Source organism: Fundulus heteroclitus, chromosome 17 (genome assembly GCF_011125445.2).
Source record: "Fundulus heteroclitus isolate FHET01 chromosome 17, MU-UCD_Fhet_4.1, whole genome shotgun sequence".
Classification (NCBI taxonomy): Eukaryota; Metazoa; Chordata; class Actinopteri; order Cyprinodontiformes; family Fundulidae; genus Fundulus; species Fundulus heteroclitus.
The window spans coordinates 20,225,443-20,244,124 of NC_046377.1; the positions used below are offsets into that span (position 1 = coordinate 20,225,443).

Sequence of the window (18,682 nt, forward strand, 5' to 3'; positions counted from 1 at the left end):
AACATGTATGCTTCTACTTTGACATGATAAGCCTTTTTTTTTTTGTTTTGTTCTTTGACTGCCAGATAAAGTCCCTTGACGGGCCGGATTCTACCTGCCGGCCTTGAGTTTGACACACATGCCATAATGCCATTAAAGGTTTTCCTATTGATCTGTTTAGAAAGGTATAATTAATTCTGAGTAAACTGAATTGAATTTTTTTTAAATAAATTTTTAAGAGATTTATGTCTCATTTCCTACCATTAACTATGTTTTTGTGTGAAAACTTCTCCTAGGGGTATGAATTATTTTCGGTTTAACTGTATGTTCCTTAGTGAACGAGTGAAGACAAATATCGTACGCTTCTCTCTACTCAAATTTGTAAATATGGCAACTTACTAATCATGACCATTCATCTCTTCCACACTTATAAAGACAACTTTTAATGCATGTTGCTTGAATTTAAGAGATAAATTAACTCACATGTAGGACATTCTTGTGTAATTCATTTTTTTTTTTTTAATGAATGTCTGAAAAGTGTGGCTTGTATTTGATATTTCTAATTTTTGCTCCTTCCGCTAAATGCCAGAATAATGAAACAGAGAGATTTTTTCCTCTTTCTTCAGGCTTAAGGAGAACAAAGTCCTGACCTCAGTCGAGTAGGAAATAGGGCTGAACAATTAATCGCATTTTCAATATAATGGTGATTTAAAAAAAAAAACAATTTCCAAATCGCAGAGGTCTGCAATTTTTGGCTATGTAACAACTAGGGAATTAGACACGTCCATTAGGTGTTGGTAAAATGTTTGAAGTGGGTTTACCTCCACATGGAAGGGAAGACAGTTGCAGCAGTGAGATAATCTAATTTTATTACTTGTTTTAGAGTTTGTATAATCATACAAAGAATTAAGTTCTGGTCAATCAGTTTAATACATAGACTTGCTTGTTGGTTGGACTTTGCACTTTATGTTCAACAAGGATTGATGTCCAATTAAATTAAAAGCTGTTCTCTTGAATAATATTCTGATCAATAGAAATATTAAAAGTTCATATTTAAAATAGTCCTTGTTTACAAACATCTTTATTTAGAGGCCATTTTAGTTGCTTGTGGTTAATGCAGAGAAAAGTCAAAATTGCAATTTTGGTTGAAATATATCGTAGGCAGAACGCAATAATTTCTACACAGAGTTTAGATGCTGAGGGTCTTTTAGCAACTAATCCACATGGCGAGGAAACAAATTGATTTGTTGTTTGTATATATTCTAAAACACATGATAAATTAAACTGGGAAAAAAATTGCATTAAATCGCAATATTAAGAAAAAAAATCGCAATTAGATTATTTTCCAAAATCGTTCAGCCCTAATAGGAAATGTGTTTGAGTTTGTGTCGCCTGCTTTAGTTTCTGTGTTGTCCTGCAGGTGATGTTGGAGAAGGATGGATTGATCCAAGAGGCTGCAGAGGAGAACAACAGTCTGAAAGAGGAGCTTCGCTCTCTCCTGGTCCAGAGAGACGACATGAACGCTGAACAGGCCAAGCTGTCTGCTCAGCTCCATGGGTACCGAGATGAACTCAACCAAGTCTTAAGCATGAAGGACTCCCAGCACAAACAGCTCCTGGCAGCTCAGAGAGAGCGCATCACGTCTTTGGAGAGGGAGCGCGAGGAGCTGGAAGCTCAGCTACAGAGCCTGAGCAGAGCCAGAGACGAGGAGATACGAAAAGTGGAGACCGAGACTGCGAGTCAAGCCCCCGACGTCAAACCAGCCTCGCAGGTGATGGATGCTCCGGGAGCGGAGGTGGAGAAGCTGAGGGAGCAGCTGCAGGCGGAGAGAGCCCGAGCCGAGGAGTTGGAGGAGCGTCTCCTCACCGAGAGGCAAGAGCACGAGAGCGAGAGCAGGGAGCTGGCCGAGCTGCGGTGGGAGGGAGGCGTGATGCGCACCGAGTCGGAGAGCGCTCAGGAGAGGGTGGCGGAGCTGGCCCGCGACCTGCTGATCGTCGAGCAGCGCCTCCTGGAGGAGACGGACACCACCAAGCAGCTGAGGGCCGAGAACCAGGCGTTCGCCAAAGCCATGGCCTCCCTGCAGGAGGCGAGAGATCAGGCGGTGAACCAGGCCAGGGAGCTGAGCGTCAAGCTGGAGGAGACGAGCAAGGCCGGGGCGGCGCCCGGCAGCAGCCCTGCTGGCTCAACGGGGGAGGTGTGGGGCCTGAAGAACGCCCTGCAGGCCCTGCAGAACGACAGGGAGAGACTGGTGAGCCGAGAGCTGCCGACGGGACGCTTTTAGTTTTTAGTTTTAGTTTTTCTAACGACTCCCCTTCGTTCTGTTTATGTGCAGCTGGAGCAGCTTAACGCGCAGACGGCCGAGCTGAACAAGCAGAAGTCGGAGCTGTCCCGGCTGGGAGCAGGAGAGCTGATCAAAGTCAGCCAGGAGCTGTTAGACGAGAAGAGGAGGAGCGAGGACATGCTGGGGGCCATAACGCAGCTGGAGGCCATGATGGAGATCAGAAAGCAAGAAGCCGAGTCCCTCAGGTTCCACTTCTCCATCAGATCAACCAGTCTTTTCAAAGCAGAGTGGTAAATTTAGCTAACTTTTTTTTTTTAATCTGTGACCTGATGTGTGTTCAGGCTGGAGAGGATGGACTGGATGGCTCAGGCGGAGCAGCTGAAGCAGCAGACGCTCGCCACGCTCTCAGAGAAAGACCAGCAGCTGCGGCAGCTCACCTCCATGCTGGAAGAAGCTCGAGTCCAGAAGCCCAAACTCAAACGGGAACAGCTGCAGAGACAAGTAGGCCTTTAATCACCCTACTATTCCACACAGCAGATAGCTTTAAATTAAATAAAGTGTTTTTTTTAGTCTTGATGTTTGTGGATTCTTATGTTTTGGGTCTTCAAATGTCCCTGCAGGGCACCGACGAAGGAGATAGTCCTCCTGGAGCCCCACAGGAGAGAAGCAGCCTGTCTGAGAGCCATTTCTCTAAAGCGGAGATAATCGAGCTACAGAGGAGGTCGTTTTTTTTATTTTATTTTATTTTTTTTTTATAAACTGCATCAACCAGTAAAAAAATGAAAGTGGCATAAATTAACAGAACAGATGCTGATGTTTGTCTTCTGTGCTTCAGACTAGAAGAGGAGACTCAGCAGAGGCTGGCAGTAGAGGAGCAGCTGATGGCGACACAGGATCGCCTCAAACGGTACGAGCCTTGAAAACAGGAATAAATCCTCGTCGCAGTGACTGAACCGTGTCAAAACTATAAAAATAATAAACAAATGGGGGGGAAAAAACGCAGGAAAAATTAAGAATAATGAAATTTGCAGTGACAATAAGCCTAGAAATAACAAAATAATGTAAAATTATAGGTAAAAATTAACAAACATTAAGTAAAACAATGATTAAACATGGCTAAAAATAGCATAAACTTATCATTAACACAATCTTGGTAACTGTAATTGTAAAAAAAATTGTAAATTAATGTCATTAAAATGATAAGAAATTTGAATAATGGTTGAGAAGAATAGTTGATAATAATTAAAAACTATTTTTATTCCCTTGGGAGAATAAAAGTTAATTAAATGTATTAACTAATAAAAATCACATAAATTAAATATGAATAAATAGATAACATTTAAAAATAATAAATAAAATAAATTGCATTGAGTCTTTAAGCTGAAACTGTGGTTCAGCCTTTAGGAGCAAATGATAAATTAGCAAACAGCTGTTTGAATACTTTTATGTCTGATATCTATTGTTTTTATTCATAGAGCACTTTTTAAAACCCTGGAGCTTTCTGAATCATTTTCCAGCCTTTTCTCAAGATGTTTTCTCCTTTGTGCCGTTTTCCTAGAAGCTCTAAACCGTGAAGCTTTCAGACATGAAAAACTCTCCTGAGCTCAAGGGATGAAATAAAAAAACACCCAAGAAGCGACGTTTTGATTCTCAAAGAGCCGTTGGCTGAAAACACGGCCCACAGTTGACGAAGCATCTCTCAGCTCTTGTGCCGCAACTTTGTTCACTTTGGTTCTGACAAATTTACCCTAAAATCACACATAATTTATGAAAGATTGTCATCTTTAATTGTTTTATTTTTAAAGATTACCTCATCTCATGCCTCTGTTGTATAATTTTGACTGTAATGCTTTTTACAGAAAAGATCCACAAATTGTCTCCTTCATGTGTTCATCAGTTAAGCGGTTTATAAACCATGAATAAATCGCCTAACGTCCTTTTTTTATTACTCCCATCAGTCACAGCCAGGCTGCCTGGCACCCTGCAAACGAGGAGGATCACTCTGAGACGGCTGTTTTTATCGAACCGCCGGAAGGAGCCGTCACCCGGGTTAGGCTCCTCTAATGTTCCCACCCACCTCATCTGTCACTTTAATAGCTGTAATGATGAAGACCCATGAGCTGAACTCTCCCCTAACCTCGCGTTTTACTCCCGCAGACCCGCAGAGGTGGTCCGGGCTTGATGCGGATGCTCCGAGTGGCCTTCTGCTCCCGTCAGCGCACCCCTCTGCTGCTCAGCCTCTACCTGCTCACTGTGCACGTCCTGCTGCTCCTGTGCCTGGGCGGCTACCTCTGAAGAAACCTTCCTGACAAGAAGGGATGCGGTCCGAGTAAACGGAAACGCGTCGGCATAATTCGCAATGCGACATGTAATAATTTAAAGAAGGGTCCGAAGGATGTTTTGTACAAACAGTGCACTTTACCGTATTTAATCTTTTAGCCAAAGTATAACACTTACTTTGGGAGGTGCGTGTGTGTGTGTGTTTGAACACTGTCGGAGGTTTGGCTTCAAAACCCAAGCAGAATGGATGCAAAGAGACAATATTTTAATATCCCTTACTAAAATAAACCAATGAAGCACCCGTCCGACTACCTTGCGACCCTCGCCTAAAGTTACGGAGATGATAAATGAGCTTCCTTTGTAGGGTTGAGCCACCGCTCCTCCACATCGAAAGGGTCTGGCTAAGGTTGTTCGCCCTTCTAATCAGGATTTGGAGGGAATGAGCCCAGTAAGAGCTGTGGTAAGGTTTTTTTTTTTTTTTCTGGGTTTCCTTTCCGGACCTGTTGGCTTGCCAACTTGATCACAGTTGAGTGAAAGGCGATGGATGGATGGACGAATAGTCATAATCGAGTGTTTTTTTTTTGGAAACTGTCTTACGTTATGTGCCTTTCGGATTTGAGCTTCGAGTCCCTCCGAGTACAAAACCAGTGAATTTTATTGGGACCTTTTTTGGGATGGACCAACACGAAGCGGAACATAATTGTGAAGTGGAAGGAAAATAATACATGGTTTTCAAAGCTTTTTGAAAATCTTAAAAGTGAGGTTAATGTACAGTTAGTTTTCCATTACATGTTTTCCTTACATACCCATTGGCCAGAACGTTACATTTTGCCCCAATTTCTTAAACGTAAAAGAACTCATTTGTGGAGTAATAACGGTTCCCCTTTCAATAGCTACTTGTAGCTGAGCTATGAATCTCTCCTGCTCCTCCAGAGTTACCCTCAAGCCGCTTCTCTAAATTAGCTCCTCAGGTTAGCTGGATGCCCCTGTGAGGCCTTCACTAAATAGCTGAAATTACAAAGATTACCTTAACTAATTAGGTAACTTCAGAAAGGAATTTGTTGCACTGGATTTTTTCAGGAGTGTCAGAGTAAAAGGGGCTGTGGACCAACGGCACACAGATCTGTTTATTTAAAAATGATCCATCATGTTTCCTCCATTTCACAATGGAAAGTGCTTTCAAAGTTTGTGGCTGAAATGTGGTAAAATGCCAAACTAGTTGAGGGGTATGAATACTTTTGCAAAGCACTGCATACCAGAGTTAAAAATGTTCTGTAAGAGACTCGAAGCTATTTCAAAAGGCACTACTTGCTAAAGTAGCTAAGCTAGCTGTGCTAAGCTAGCTGTGCTAAGCTAGCTGTGCTAAGCTACCTGTGAGATTAACAGTCGAAGCTTTTTATTAGAAAAATGTCTGAAATATGAGGTCATGATGCAACATTTTATCTCCTAACATTGGTTTATGCACAAAAATGGAGCACAGAGCAGTTTTCTGGTTTCACACATTCCTGCATCGTCCCTCTTAACATTTGTTGCGCAGTGCGTTGGTGGTTTTTCGGTACAGATTTATGTTGTACTGTTTGTCTTAGAAGTTTTTCCGTTAATGTCCATTTTGATGTTGCTGCATTCCAACGGATTAAGGATGATATGTTCTTTTTAACGATATCCCCTATTATTAACTAAGGTTTATTGTAATTCCTTGTTATGCAATACCAGTTAAACCGCCCTCCATATGTATCATCCTTGTCTCGTAACACTGGGCTGCTAAACTACTTCTCTGCTGTCACCTCCTTAAAGATCCACATTCTTTGATGCTATTTTCTCTTGTAAATACCTGTTCAAAGGGCTGTACATGGAAAATATATTATTAAAAGTTCTGGTGGTCTGGATCATGGAATAGATTAATCTAAGGTTACTTACCTAGCTGGGTTTCTGTTTAACTCTTTGGAAACATGGTGACTCGCAAAATGAGAGCAGTATATTTTAGAAATGATTCGGTGAAAAAAAAAATGAAGGTGGGGTTCATACCAATTGAACATTTTTACAGTAAATGCTGATGTGTGAAACACTACAGTTGTTTTTCTCCATGGCTGTGTGGTGGGGGGGCAGATTGTTACTGCTGACAAATGTTTATGTTCAAAGCTTTTAATAAAAGGATGTTTTTAAATGGAAGTCTTGTTTTTTTTGTTGTTTTTTTACTTAAACAGCATAAAAAATTTAAAGGTTTTTAAAAAAATTATGCTTTTTAATTGCTATAGGACAATTAAATGGGAAAAGAACTCGGTTTTCTAACATTTCACACAATTCGGAGCGTATAGTAAGCATTTCCTACAGGATTTATGTCTTGGGATAGAAGCACCTTTAGTAGTTGTTTTTTTTTTTTTGTATCTGGTGAACTATTTCTGCTTTATCAGGTAAATGTTTTTGAATTATTATCCTGTCTAATAGACCTTTTTGTTAGTCTCATGGTGTTTTTAAAGGTGCCATGCCCTTCAACAAGGTTTATTTGGAAGAAAAACAGGCCTCCAGCATCAAATAGCCTCCACCATGCTGGGCATGATTTGCTTTTGAAATGTTCAATTGTCTGAGATGAGCTATATTCCCGTAACCATTTTCTGACTAAAGATCAACACGTCTGCCCTGCTTTAATCAATCAATCGTTTTCTTGTGTTTACTGTTTTTAAGAGTAAGAGAATCGAAAGTTCCTGGATACTAATGCATTTAAAATCCACGCATTCAGTAAAAACCAATGCTGTTAAATTTGTGTGAGTTTTAAGGGTTGATAATATTTTTTGCCATAAATGAATTTGTTCTCAAAGTAAATGCATTTAAATCAAAAGGGTGGCTTTTTCTTACATTTCCAATGTATGTATTTTTTTTTCTATACAAACAATTTTCATTGATGCTGAGACGTTTTTGCACATCTGTATCTTTGGATTTGTCTGAATCAATCAGATTTTGTAAACAAAGGTTAAAGAGTAGCAAAGCTTTAAGAGTTGCAATTGGTTAAACAAATGTTTTGTTTGCATAGTTTATAGTCACGATTGAAACAGCTACATGAAAATTAACATTTGATATTAAAAACTCTTAATCACGCTTCTAGGCTTTAAGATATATGAGATTTAAAAAAGTTGTACAACTCTGCCCCCTCGTGGTTTAATCCGTGACCACAGGTTAAATCAGAGTATATCTGGGTTGCGGTTCTGTTGGGAAAAGGGTAGGAACAGCAGTTCTTAAAAAAAATAAAATAAAATAAACTATTTTCTTGCAACTTGTAAGATTTCCGAGGCTCCTTGAATGCACCATGCATACACATTCGTCTTAAAAATTTAAAGCGCACAATTAACGCGAACCTATTTTAAGTACCAAAACAACGGAAAATCGTTTGTCGGGGATTGTCAATATTAGGACAAGTAAAAATAAAATAAATGTTCAGGTTTATATTTATTTATTATTTACAATCCGCCCATGCGCGTTCCCGTTTGCTGGATCCGCGTGCACGTGTCGCCCATCCGACCGTCTCAACCTGCTGAGACTCTCAGGGAAACTTGCCCCAATATCCACCTCCACACATCTGACCTGCGCAGCAACTAGAAGGTAAAGTTATGTTTTCTGCTCTTCTGCACAAACGGACTAAAACTACAGCCATAAAAAAACAAACATATTTCCGCCCTAATTAAGGAAGTAGCTCTATAAGCCAGTATACCGTTAGTCGCACTCAGTAACTTAAATATATACTCCTTAAATGATGCTTGAATGTGATTTAAAAACAGCTCTCTGAATGTTATGAAGCACGTAAATCTAAATTTTAATAATTTAAATGTTATAAAGATTGATTCTCTTAAACGTATAACATAAGCTTGAGTTTATTAGTATCAGGAGTTGCATGGCATGATTCTTAATTTAATAGTATTATATTTTTGTATTAGTTGTTTAATTAAAAAAAAAAAATCCAATAAGTATGCACAGTAATTGTGAAGTGAAGTTATGTGCTGAGTTTAACTTCCTTTTTGGGACTTTCTGGTTGCACAGTGTTCTATTTCTGGCCTCCAGCAAAATGTCACAAACAGCTTTTATGCACAGAAGCAACCGCATTCATCGGGCCTCTTCCCTGTCCAGTTGTCTGAAATGTTGTGTTTCACTCCCCCCAGATGTGGAAGTCAGTGGTGGGACACGATGTGAACGTGAAGGTGGCTGCAGAGGGGGACGACTGGGAGACGGACCCTGACTTTGAGGTACTGGGTGCTTCCTGGAGCGTGCATCAGCATCTAGAATGACGTGTTTCTCTGCAAATCCCGTTTGTTTTGTGTCAACTGTGTTTCAGAACGATGTATCCGAGCAGGAGCAGAGATGGGGGGCCAAAACCATCGAGAGCTCTGGACGCAAAGAGCACATCAGGTGAAAACCAGAAGGAGCGATCTATATTTTTTTTAATTATTATGCTTGATTGAAATAATGATTGCCTGGAAGAGCAGAATAAGATGCAGGTCTTTAGTGGGTGGTGTGTTGAAACAGGAAGAGGAAGTGAGAGCAGAACGCATGCTGTCAGGCAGTGAGTCGCTCCTAATATGGGAAACAACTGATGACACAGTCTGAGAGATTTATACTACCTCTGACACGGTTAGAAGAAACATTCAACCAGTTCCTCATCAAAAGTCTTACCTGGCTGTCTGTGTTCATAGCACAACATTAATGTCCCCTAGGCCCTTTTTTTTTTTTTTATTGAAATATGAAGAAATTAATGAAAATTGCACCGATTCTCTGGTTCCAATTACCAATATTGGTAAATCTCCAACCTGCTAATTGTGATTTTTGGTTATTATAACATTATAAAACCGGCGCAATAACAACAATAGCTACTAAACCTAATGTCTTGTTGAATTTAACTTTAATCAACATTCACAAGAATACATCTGCAGTGCGCAAGGCTGACACAAAGTGGTGGATAATTTAATAGTTTAAAAAAAAAAAAAAAACATGACATGTGGCGTACTCTGATGCCACTAAACAGAATCCAGGGGAACTGATTGCCTAAAGTTAGTCAACCTGTCTTTAATTCAGCCTTATTACAAATGCAGCTGTTCTCTGAAGGCCTCAGAGGTTTGTTAGAGAACAACCAGCGTCATGAAGACCAAGGACCACAGCAGACTGGTCGGGCGAGGAACATTGTGGTTAATTTTAAAGCAGATGTAGGTTTTAAAACAAGATCCCAAGCTTCGGACATCTCCTAGACCTCTTTCCACTCCATCAATCTGGACATAGAGAAAGGATGGACCAGCTGCAGACCTACAAGGACATGGAGGTCCACCTAAAATGACAAGGAGAGGATTAATCAGAGAAACAAACAAGAGGTCCATTGCAGTTATTAGTTAACAAAGGGAACCGGTTCAAGAGGTGTGAATACTTTTGCCTAGTTCTGCTTGTGAAAGACATTTCAGTTCCCGTATATCTCTGGTTCCTTCAGCGTCGCTGAGCTCAGAAACAAGGTCGCCGAGGAGCACGAGAAGGTGAAGCAGAAGGACCAGACTCCCAAAGCGTCGTACGGATACGGAGGGAAGTTCGGAGTGGAGAAGGACAGGATGGACAAGGTTGACGAGCTTTATTGACCTTTTTCCACATTCTGCCATCTCTGTGCTGCCGTCTGACGCACGTCTGCTGTCCAGGTGGCTGTGGGCCACGACTACGTGGCTCAGGTGGAGCAGCACTCCTCCCAGAAGGACATGGCGAAGGGATTCGGTGGCAAATTCGGTGTTCAGAAAGACCGCGTTGATAAGGTCAGGAGCCAGTAGAAGAACCATGAAGATCTCAGTTTAAGTAAATCCCTCAGAACAACTCAAATCTTTATCTCTGCAGTCTGCTTTGGGCTTCGAGTACAAGGGAGAGGTGCAGCAGCACACCTCTCAGAAAGGTTGGTCCGCCGTGTTGCTAATAAACACACTTTTGGATCTTTGTGCACAAAGTTTTAAACTTTTAAACCTCCGTTACAGATTACGCAAAGGGCTTTGGAGGAAAGTACGGAGTTGAGAAGGAGAGAGTGGACAAGGCGGCGATGGGTTACGACTATAAAGGCGAGACGGAGAAGCATCAATCCCAGAAAGGTGGGCTTCGGTTGAATAGCTTTCCGGGTTTTGGTACCGATGCAGGTACCAAAAACCTGCATCGGTTTAAATAATCTGGGTTTCTGATTATTTATTTAAATAATTTTTTGATAGGGTGGCATAATGATGTACAACTTTTATAAACTAGCATTTGGAGTCTTACTTTTTTTTTTCACTGATCCACAAAAAGTCGAAATATTTATATTCAAATATCTTTTCAATATTTTTTGTCACTCATTCATAAAGGGAAAGTCATATATAGATCAATTACTACCCAACTTTTTCCTTCCACTCAACTTTCAATGACAACAGCGTCTAACCTTTTCACAATATTCTAATTGTGAGGGCTGAACTTCTATAAAAAAACATCTTGGGACACAACTTGCTGTTAAAACAAGTAAAATTATCCCAAACTTGCACCCAAATTTTAAAACGTAGCTCTTGACATTAGTTTTGTTAACATTAGTTTCCTCATGTTCGATCGTTTCACCCTGACCCCTACAAACATTAGTTGACATTGTGGCCAAACAACACAGCCTTTTGATTTGAAGGCTTCTAACTTGTTAATGTGACGTAAAAACAAACAGACACTAAAAATCAAATTAAAAAGATGCCATAATCTGGCTGCATAAGTGTGCGCACCTTTAGTTACTTTACTTTTCTTTGGATAAAATCAACCAGTTTTGACCCAAAAGCCCACATCCCAAATCAACGAAAAGATGACTGCAGCAGAAAGCGATTAAACATTTGGAACGGCCTAGTCAAAGTCTGTGGACCAGAGATGTTAGTACAATCTGACGGATTTGGAGAACCTTTGCAAGCAGGATGGGCAAATATCACCACATGAAGACGTGGAAGGCTTTCCGGCTCCAACCTGAGAAGACTGAATGCTAAAATTTACTCAAGTTTGTTTTTTGCCCTGTGCTTCTCCTCAGACTACGCCAAGGGCTTCGGAGGGAAGTACGGCGTGGAGAAGGAGAAGGTGGACAAAGCCGCCATGGGCTACGACTACAAAGGAGAAACGGAGAAGCACCAGTCACAGAAAGGTGAATAAGCTCACAGTCGGCGTCGTGTGAGAGATGATTGTGAGATGACTCTGGACTCTGAACTGCTGAAACCACAAATGGACTCTGCACCAATTCGTATATTTGCACGGTTTTAATAATACTTACCTGTACACTGTGATCGCACACTGTCTATTTCCCCTGAATTTGTTTCCATTGTTTCCATTTCAATTGTTTACTATAAATCACTGCTGCACCTTATCCTGTAATTTACTGTAATTTAGAATCAGAATCAGAATCAAGTTTAATCGCCAAGTAGGTTTGCACTTACAAGGAATTTGACTTGGTATTGATGGTGCAGACAAAAAAAACTGTAATTTACTGCAATTTACTGAAATTTTTCAAGCTGTATGCAAACGAAATTTCGTTCTGTACGCACTCTGTGCATAAAGAATGACAAATAAAGTTGTCTAAGTCTAAGTCTCAACACGTTTCCGTTTCACCTTCAGATTACGCGAAAGGGTTCGGTGGGAAGTACGGCGTGGAGAAGGAGAAGGTGGACAAAGCAGCGCTGGGATACGACTATAAGGGCGAGACGGATAAACATCAGTCACAAAAAGGTGAGAAAATGTCCACGCAGGATATTACCCCCTTTTTAAAAACATAACGCTTTCAGCTCATTAGGCTGAAGAACGTACTTCTGTTCAGATTACTCCGCAGGCTTCGGGGGTCGTTATGGAGTACAGACGGATCGAATGGATAAGGTTAGTGTCAAGGATTAAATTATTTGGAGTACATTTTGGCTATTAATCTATAATAAAACATATCATTATTGCTATGATTCTATAGAGTAGAAATTACACTTATATTGGATTAAACTGATTTTACACAGTTGAATCCACATATTTAAAGCCGAGTCAAAGATGTCTGAACTTTCTAAGTTTCTGATGGCTAACTGGAGGCTCTCCTGTAGATCTATTGTAAATGAAACGCGTTGCTTCCTTGTGTGGCATCATCGGAAAACTCTAAATAAAACCGTTTTTGAGGGTTTTAGGGAGAGAACGGAGGACCTCCACAAGTCTGGGTTCAATTTCCAGATACCTGAATGTGTGCCAGGTCCATCTATCTAAGCAGTTTTCTGTCCATACCCCACAGCATGATGCTACCACTACCTCTCCTAACACTTTCTAGAGAAAGGTAGCCACACATTGACTCCTCCAATCAGACGGAAGCATAAGTGCTCAGAAAATGTCCTGGTAGACATTTGCGTTGATTCTGGACTCCTGAAAAACCAGTGGACCAGACCCAGTAGATCACATGGGGACCCCAAATCATCGATGACTGGAAACCCCTCCACTCGTCCTCTAGAGCAGGGGTGTCAAACTCATTTTGGTTTAGGGGCCACATAAAGCTTAATCTGATCTCAAGAGGACCACACGAATAAACTCATTGCAAGATTAAATAGAACTAATAAAAGTGGACTTGTTGTTGATTTTTATATTAAATGAATTTCACTTTCACACAATATATTATGAATAACCTCAGAGTTTTTAAGAAAAGTATGTGCAATTTCAACAATACTTTTACTCAGTTAAACATTTACTTGTGCATTATGCATAAGAACTGATCACAGTGATTGTACAATGTTGAAAAACATTTATTCACATTTTTTGGAACTTAAAAACACTGTCCTGCATGACAAAATACATCAGACAGATGAAAATTAGGAAATAATTTAAAATCAGTTTTCCACATCTGAAGCTCAGTGCTACCATCTGCTGATTAAAACACAGCGCCCCTCGTGGACAATATAGGAACTGCATATTTTCAATTAAACGAAGTACATGTTTTTTTCAATAATTGTTTTATCATTCTCTTCCTTTTATCTCCTCTTTCTTTCACCTTTTCTTTTTTTTTCTTGTTCTTCCTTTCCTCTCCTACTTTCCCATTGTAGTGTCCATATCATTTCAGATATTCCCCGCATGAATCATAATAAAACTATTCACATTCATAAATCAAGCGGAGCACTATGGCAAAAGCAGTACTGCTCCACTTGTGAAAGTCAAATCTGATGAGCTCTTTTTGGCATTAAGACAACAATTCTTATTGACACATTGCCAGACAGGACACTGGGGGAAAAAAAATAAATAAAAAAATGCAATGATAATGCATTTAGCCACCGGGCCGGACTAAATTGTTCGGCGGGCCGGAACCGGCCCGCGGGCCCAATGTTTGACACCCCTGCTCTAGACTCTGGGACCTTGATTTCCACATGAGATGCAAAGACTACTTTCATCTGAAAGGAGGACTTTGGACCACCGAGCAACATCACAGATCTCAATCTCTGCATGATTTTTGTTGCCTACCCACCCAGACTGAGAAACCAATTAGAGGCTCAGGAAACATTTCAGGTGTTTTGAGATAATTAGAGATATTGAATTCTGGGTTTTCATTATCTGTAAGCCATAACTATCAAAATGAGTAATGACTTTATACGAGATCATTTAGCCGACTTTTAATTGTATTTATGCTTAAGCAAGGAGTTAATTCTCACAACACATCAAATGTTTAACTATTCAGCTGAAATCCTTTTGAAAAAATACCTAATTTGACTATTACGATCCTCTAGAGTGCAGCAGGCTTCTCTGACATGGACTCCCCAACATCTGCTTATGAGAAGACACAACCTTTAGAGGCCTGTAAGTCCATCTGTCCTGTGTTGTTTTATAGAAATATAGCAATAAATGCTGTCAATCTGCATTTTTTTAAAGTTCTGTCCGACTTCTGCAGCGAGCGCAGGCGCCGGGAAACTGAAGGCTCGCTTCGAGAGCATGGCCAAGGCTTCAGATGAAGAAAACAGGAAGAAGGTAGAAGAAGAGCGAGCGAGGAGACAAGCCAGAGAGAGCAGAGAGCGGGAGGAGGCCAAACGCAGACAGCAGGTGCTGCCTTGCTTCGCTGTGAATCTGGATCACGGTGGGATGGGGCGCGCCGAACCAAAATAAACCTTTTAATTTGTTCCTTTAAGGAGCAGGACAGTAGAGAGGAGGAAGTCCATCCTCCCCCTGCTCAGGAAGAACCAGAGTACGAAATAACACCCGCAGAAAGCCACCAGAACATGCCAGATATAGAGGAAGCGCCTGAGCCAGAACCAGAACCAGAGGTAAACCTTAACACGTACCAAGCAGCAGTTTCTCAATGTTTGAAGGTGTAACGTCGCCTGTTTTTACGTTGAGGGGGAGGAATTATACGAGGAGCCTCCAGATCTGCCTCCACGCTCAGAGGAACTCCTGGAACGAGCAAACCCTCCTCTGCCGCCGCCGCCCGCAGCCGTGGAGGAAGAGGAGGATGGCGGGGAGTATGCCGAACTTAATGAACCACCACTTCCTGAGCCAACAGGTCTGCCTCTGCTCCACGTCCTGCTGGAAGCTTTTCTTGTCCAGAAACGCACGTTTTCTCATTAAAACATGATTTCTGCTCTTAGAACCGGATGGAGTCTGCGAGGACAAGTCGTCCGGCCAGAAGGCGGTAGCAATTTATGACTATGAAGGAGGTAAGCGGACAGTTTTGATCAGAGGATTAGAAACATGCATTATAGGCGGGATGTCCTGAACTTGTGGTGCTTTTAATGATCTGTATGAACCGTTTAAAGTTTGTAACTATTGTATGACAGACAATGGTTTCTAAAACCAGGAATTTTGTGCATTAGTTTTAATTTACTGTGGTTTTCCTTCCTGAATTTGACTCCTCAGTCAGTTTAAATTGGTTGGTTTTCCCATTTTCAAGTTTTAGCCATCCAGCTTGCTGCTGATTTAAGGTGAATTCTTCCTCTTAAACCTTGTGCCACCAGTCGCTAAACAGTCCCACAGCATGATGCTGCTCCCGCCATGCCTCCTAGAACCTCCAGCTTTGGACAAACTAAATTATTTCTGGGAGAAAGGTTTTAAGACAGGAGCAGCTCAAAGGGGGCATTTTTGTACGGTTCTTCTTGAACGTTCCAGGGGGAACAGTCTGGATCTCTTTTCAGATTTCTGCAAAGTAGCAACAGATCAAAAAAACCTGTTTGTTTAAGCTGCTGGTTTTGGGATATGAAGTTTAAAAATGCATTAAAAACATCCTTTCCTACCTCAGATCATTTAAGACTTTCCAGCTGTCAAAACCTTTTTTGACTAATTTGCAGCAGATGAATTTGTAATCATTCCCAAACGGTTCAGATGAGCAATTAAGCCCAAATTTCCAAACTTTCCCCATAAATGCATACCAACAGGCCCGCGTCTTATATTGTGAAATATTTTCACTCACAGAGGCGGATGACGAGATCTCCTTCAACCCAGACGACATCATCACCAACATAGAGATGATCGACGAGGGCTGGTGGAAGGGCCACTGTCATGGACGCACCGGCCTCTTCCCGGCCGCTTACGTCCAGCTCATTTAGGCGGTTTTGCACACGCTTCCCTCTTAAAGTCCCAGGTTTCTTCAACTCCAACTACTGTAGCTTTATATTTATGCAACAAAGCATTTTTTTCTATTAATGCAAAACTGAGGATCTCAGGATGCCGAAGGTGGAAAACTTGAATTTAACACAATAAAGCATATTTTTAAAAATGTATTGTTTGAAACATTTATTTTTTTAGATAATTTCCCCCCCCCAAACAAACTAAAGTGAAACACTTCCTTTAAACTTTGAAATTTTCTATACTCGAAGGGTTGCAACGTAACAAATGGAACAAGAAAAATGAAGAAAAGTCTTCTTTATTCAGGTGATTTATTTCGTTTTTAAACACAATAGGCCACTGGTGAGTCTTATGACAACAAGACCCGCTCCTAACTCATAAAAGCTGCTGTCCCATGAGAACAATGCAGAACTCGGGGCCTTTTGGTGCCTCCATGATGAGTCTTCCAGCGCAGACGAAGAAAGATTTGATCCCAAGTCTTTTAAAACGAACCGCCTCGATTTCCTTCACCAGGCGATTCCCTTCTTCTGCTTCACCTTTCCCGTTTTCTTAGTCACCCGTTTGGCTTTCAATTTCTTGGCCTGCCGCTGGCTCATCCACACGGGGTACTGTCCATTTTCATCCAAGAGAGTTTTCTTGTTGCGCTTCTTGTCCATGTCCATCTTCCCGTCTAAAAAAAAAAAGGAAATGCAGCCTGCAGGTTAACAGATGCACCAACAATTGTTCAGCTTTCACTGCAAATTAGGTTTAAATTAACAAGCTAGCAGCTGTTTGCGAGGAACAAATTCAGGTCAGATTGTTCAAACCCTTTGAGGAGTTCTGGGGAAGCAAAGCAACCCCAGGACATAACTGAGCCTCCACCATGCTTCACTGTAGACTTTTTTTTTTTTCAGGGGACGCCATCGGCCTGAAACGTTCCTAAAACCTTTCTTTATAGAAGCTTCCTTGTTCTTTTGGGTCACCAGTGGGTGTGTGAACTTTTCAGAATCCCTTTTCTGGTTGATGAAGCGTACTGTCTGCAGTCTGGGAATTTGAGGTGTTTTATCTCGATCTCAGCTGACGGAGCCCCAGACTGGTTGCATCAGCTGAACCTGAACCTCATTTCAGAGGTTTGAATAACCGCAGTAGTCACTTATCGTGGGAGTTGGTGTAAGGTTTGGGCAGAAGCCTTGAAAATTTGTTTGCTTAAGGGGACATTAATATTCAAAGATGTTATGGCAAACTTTACCTTAAAACTTCTTTGCCAATTCTTCCTTTAAACCAACAAAGTTAAAACTCAATATCCCACTCACCATCCTCCTCCTCCTCCTCCTTAATTTCGACCATTTCAGCATCCGTCTTTGTTATCTTGTCGGCCGGGACCACCGTGGCGATGTCCTGCAGGTCGCTTATATCTGCTTCTCCTTTCTTATCCAGACTCAGCGCCTGTTTTAGTCGAGCCAGCTCCTTGGGGGCATTTTTCTTCCTCTTCTCCGCCCGCATCTTCCGCTTCCACTTGCTGCGAAGACTTTTGGCCATTTTCAAGTTGAGCTGCAAAGCACCCCACCACCCCCAAAGACAACTTTTTCAGAAACAAAATATTGTGCAGGGTCACCAAATGATGGCTAAACTATATTAGAGAAACATGCAACTGCACTGATATTGTTGTGACTATATCTGTTGCATTTAATGCATTCAATAGCTTCTTTGCATGTTTTTTGGGAGCAACTGACTCCCATTAATAATGTATTTACTTAATGTACTGTCACTGCAATTTGATTTCTAATTTTATTGTTTTCCTCCATTCCCTTGTGTTCATTCCTTCTAAGTCATTTTAATTGTGTATTATTGTATTTAGTCTGGCTTTCTTTATTATAAAATGTTGTTAAACATTAAAATTTTGTTTTTCCCTGGGAGAAAATTTTCCTGATATACTGTAAAGCTACCAGTTTGCATACAATATGTAATGGGCCCAAGGAAGCCAAATGGGGCTATTTACAAGAAACTTTGCACAAATAAAGAAATTACATAAAATCGAGTGTCACCAATGGGATTATTACGATGGCCAAAAAATGCTTCCATTTCTAAGAGAATTTGCATAGCGTTAAGTATGGATTCGCGTTTGCAACAAATTGTATGATGGCTAAAACAGTATCTTTCACACATTTCACCACTACCAGAAGCCACTAGTCGCCCCCATAAGTGTCGAGAAACCTCCGTTTTAAATGCATAGAATACGGGGATGCTTTACCGGTTGTACTTAAGACAAAAAAGAAAAAAAAGAAAAACAAAGGAACATTAATTTGTGAAGCAGACTGTATAACGGGTATCCTAAGTAAAGAAACCACGTAGGAATGCTAGCTAGCCGCTAACAGATTAGCTAACCGGATGTTGTGGAAAAAGGGAATATTCTCACAGCTTTACTATATAAACGAATAAAGTCGTTGGTTAAAAGTTCATGTTGGTAGATTAGAGAACGAAGCTACTTACAGCTAGTTTAGATCACCAAAAGTTAGCCCTGCGACGAAAACACGTTTCTCTGTTCACGTGCCAACAACCCGGAAGAAAGCTCAAATATGATTGGCTGCATCAGACCAACTGAAGACGGCG

The 18,682-nt window shown here is 41.0% G+C and overlaps 3 protein-coding genes across 4 annotated transcripts in view; 2 read left to right on the forward strand and 1 right to left on the reverse strand.

The window, feature by feature from the left end:
- golgb1 (golgin B1) overlaps positions 1-6,709 on the forward strand; it is a 28,385-nt gene extending 21,676 nt beyond the window's left edge. The window contains exons 14-20 of the mRNA XM_012853408.3: positions 1,400-2,227; positions 2,312-2,505; positions 2,602-2,761; positions 2,881-2,981; positions 3,096-3,167; positions 4,219-4,309; positions 4,418-6,709. Coding sequence (XP_012708862.2) covers positions 1,400-2,227; positions 2,312-2,505; positions 2,602-2,761; positions 2,881-2,981; positions 3,096-3,167; positions 4,219-4,309; positions 4,418-4,555 — 1,584 coding nt within the window. The 3' untranslated portion in view covers positions 4,556-6,709. The remainder of the gene's footprint in view (positions 1-1,399; positions 2,228-2,311; positions 2,506-2,601; positions 2,762-2,880; positions 2,982-3,095; positions 3,168-4,218; positions 4,310-4,417) is intronic.
- Positions 6,710-7,932: 1,223 nt separating this feature from the next.
- On the forward strand, positions 7,933-16,248 carry hcls1 (hematopoietic cell-specific Lyn substrate 1). 2 transcript variants are annotated; one of them, XM_021311054.2, is made up of 16 exons: positions 7,933-8,134; positions 8,689-8,772; positions 8,862-8,935; positions 10,002-10,125; positions 10,201-10,311; positions 10,391-10,445; positions 10,525-10,635; positions 11,571-11,681; positions 12,149-12,259; positions 12,348-12,403; positions 14,269-14,338; positions 14,430-14,578; positions 14,671-14,799; positions 14,873-15,035; positions 15,121-15,189; positions 15,941-16,248. In XM_021311054.2, the coding sequence occupies exons 2-16, from the start codon at positions 8,689-8,691 to the stop codon at positions 16,072-16,074; spliced, it is 1,551 nt and encodes a 516-aa protein (XP_021166729.2). In that variant the 5' UTR covers positions 7,933-8,134; the 3' UTR covers positions 16,075-16,248. The 2 variants fall into 2 exon arrangements, with proteins under 2 accessions (XP_021166729.2, XP_012708864.2); XM_012853410.3 differs by having other exon boundaries at positions 7,941-8,134; positions 14,665-14,799.
- A 127-nt stretch (positions 16,249-16,375) lies between these two features.
- Positions 16,376-18,648, reverse strand: llph (LLP homolog, long-term synaptic facilitation factor). Its single transcript, XM_012853417.3, has 3 exons — positions 18,563-18,648; positions 17,386-17,623; positions 16,376-16,763 (listed from the first exon to the last, which is right to left on the reverse strand). The coding sequence occupies exons 2-3, from the start codon at positions 17,609-17,611 to the stop codon at positions 16,600-16,602; spliced, it is 390 nt and encodes a 129-aa protein (XP_012708871.2). The 5' UTR covers positions 17,612-17,623; positions 18,563-18,648; the 3' UTR covers positions 16,376-16,599.
- Between the last annotated feature and the right edge of the window lie 34 nt (positions 18,649-18,682).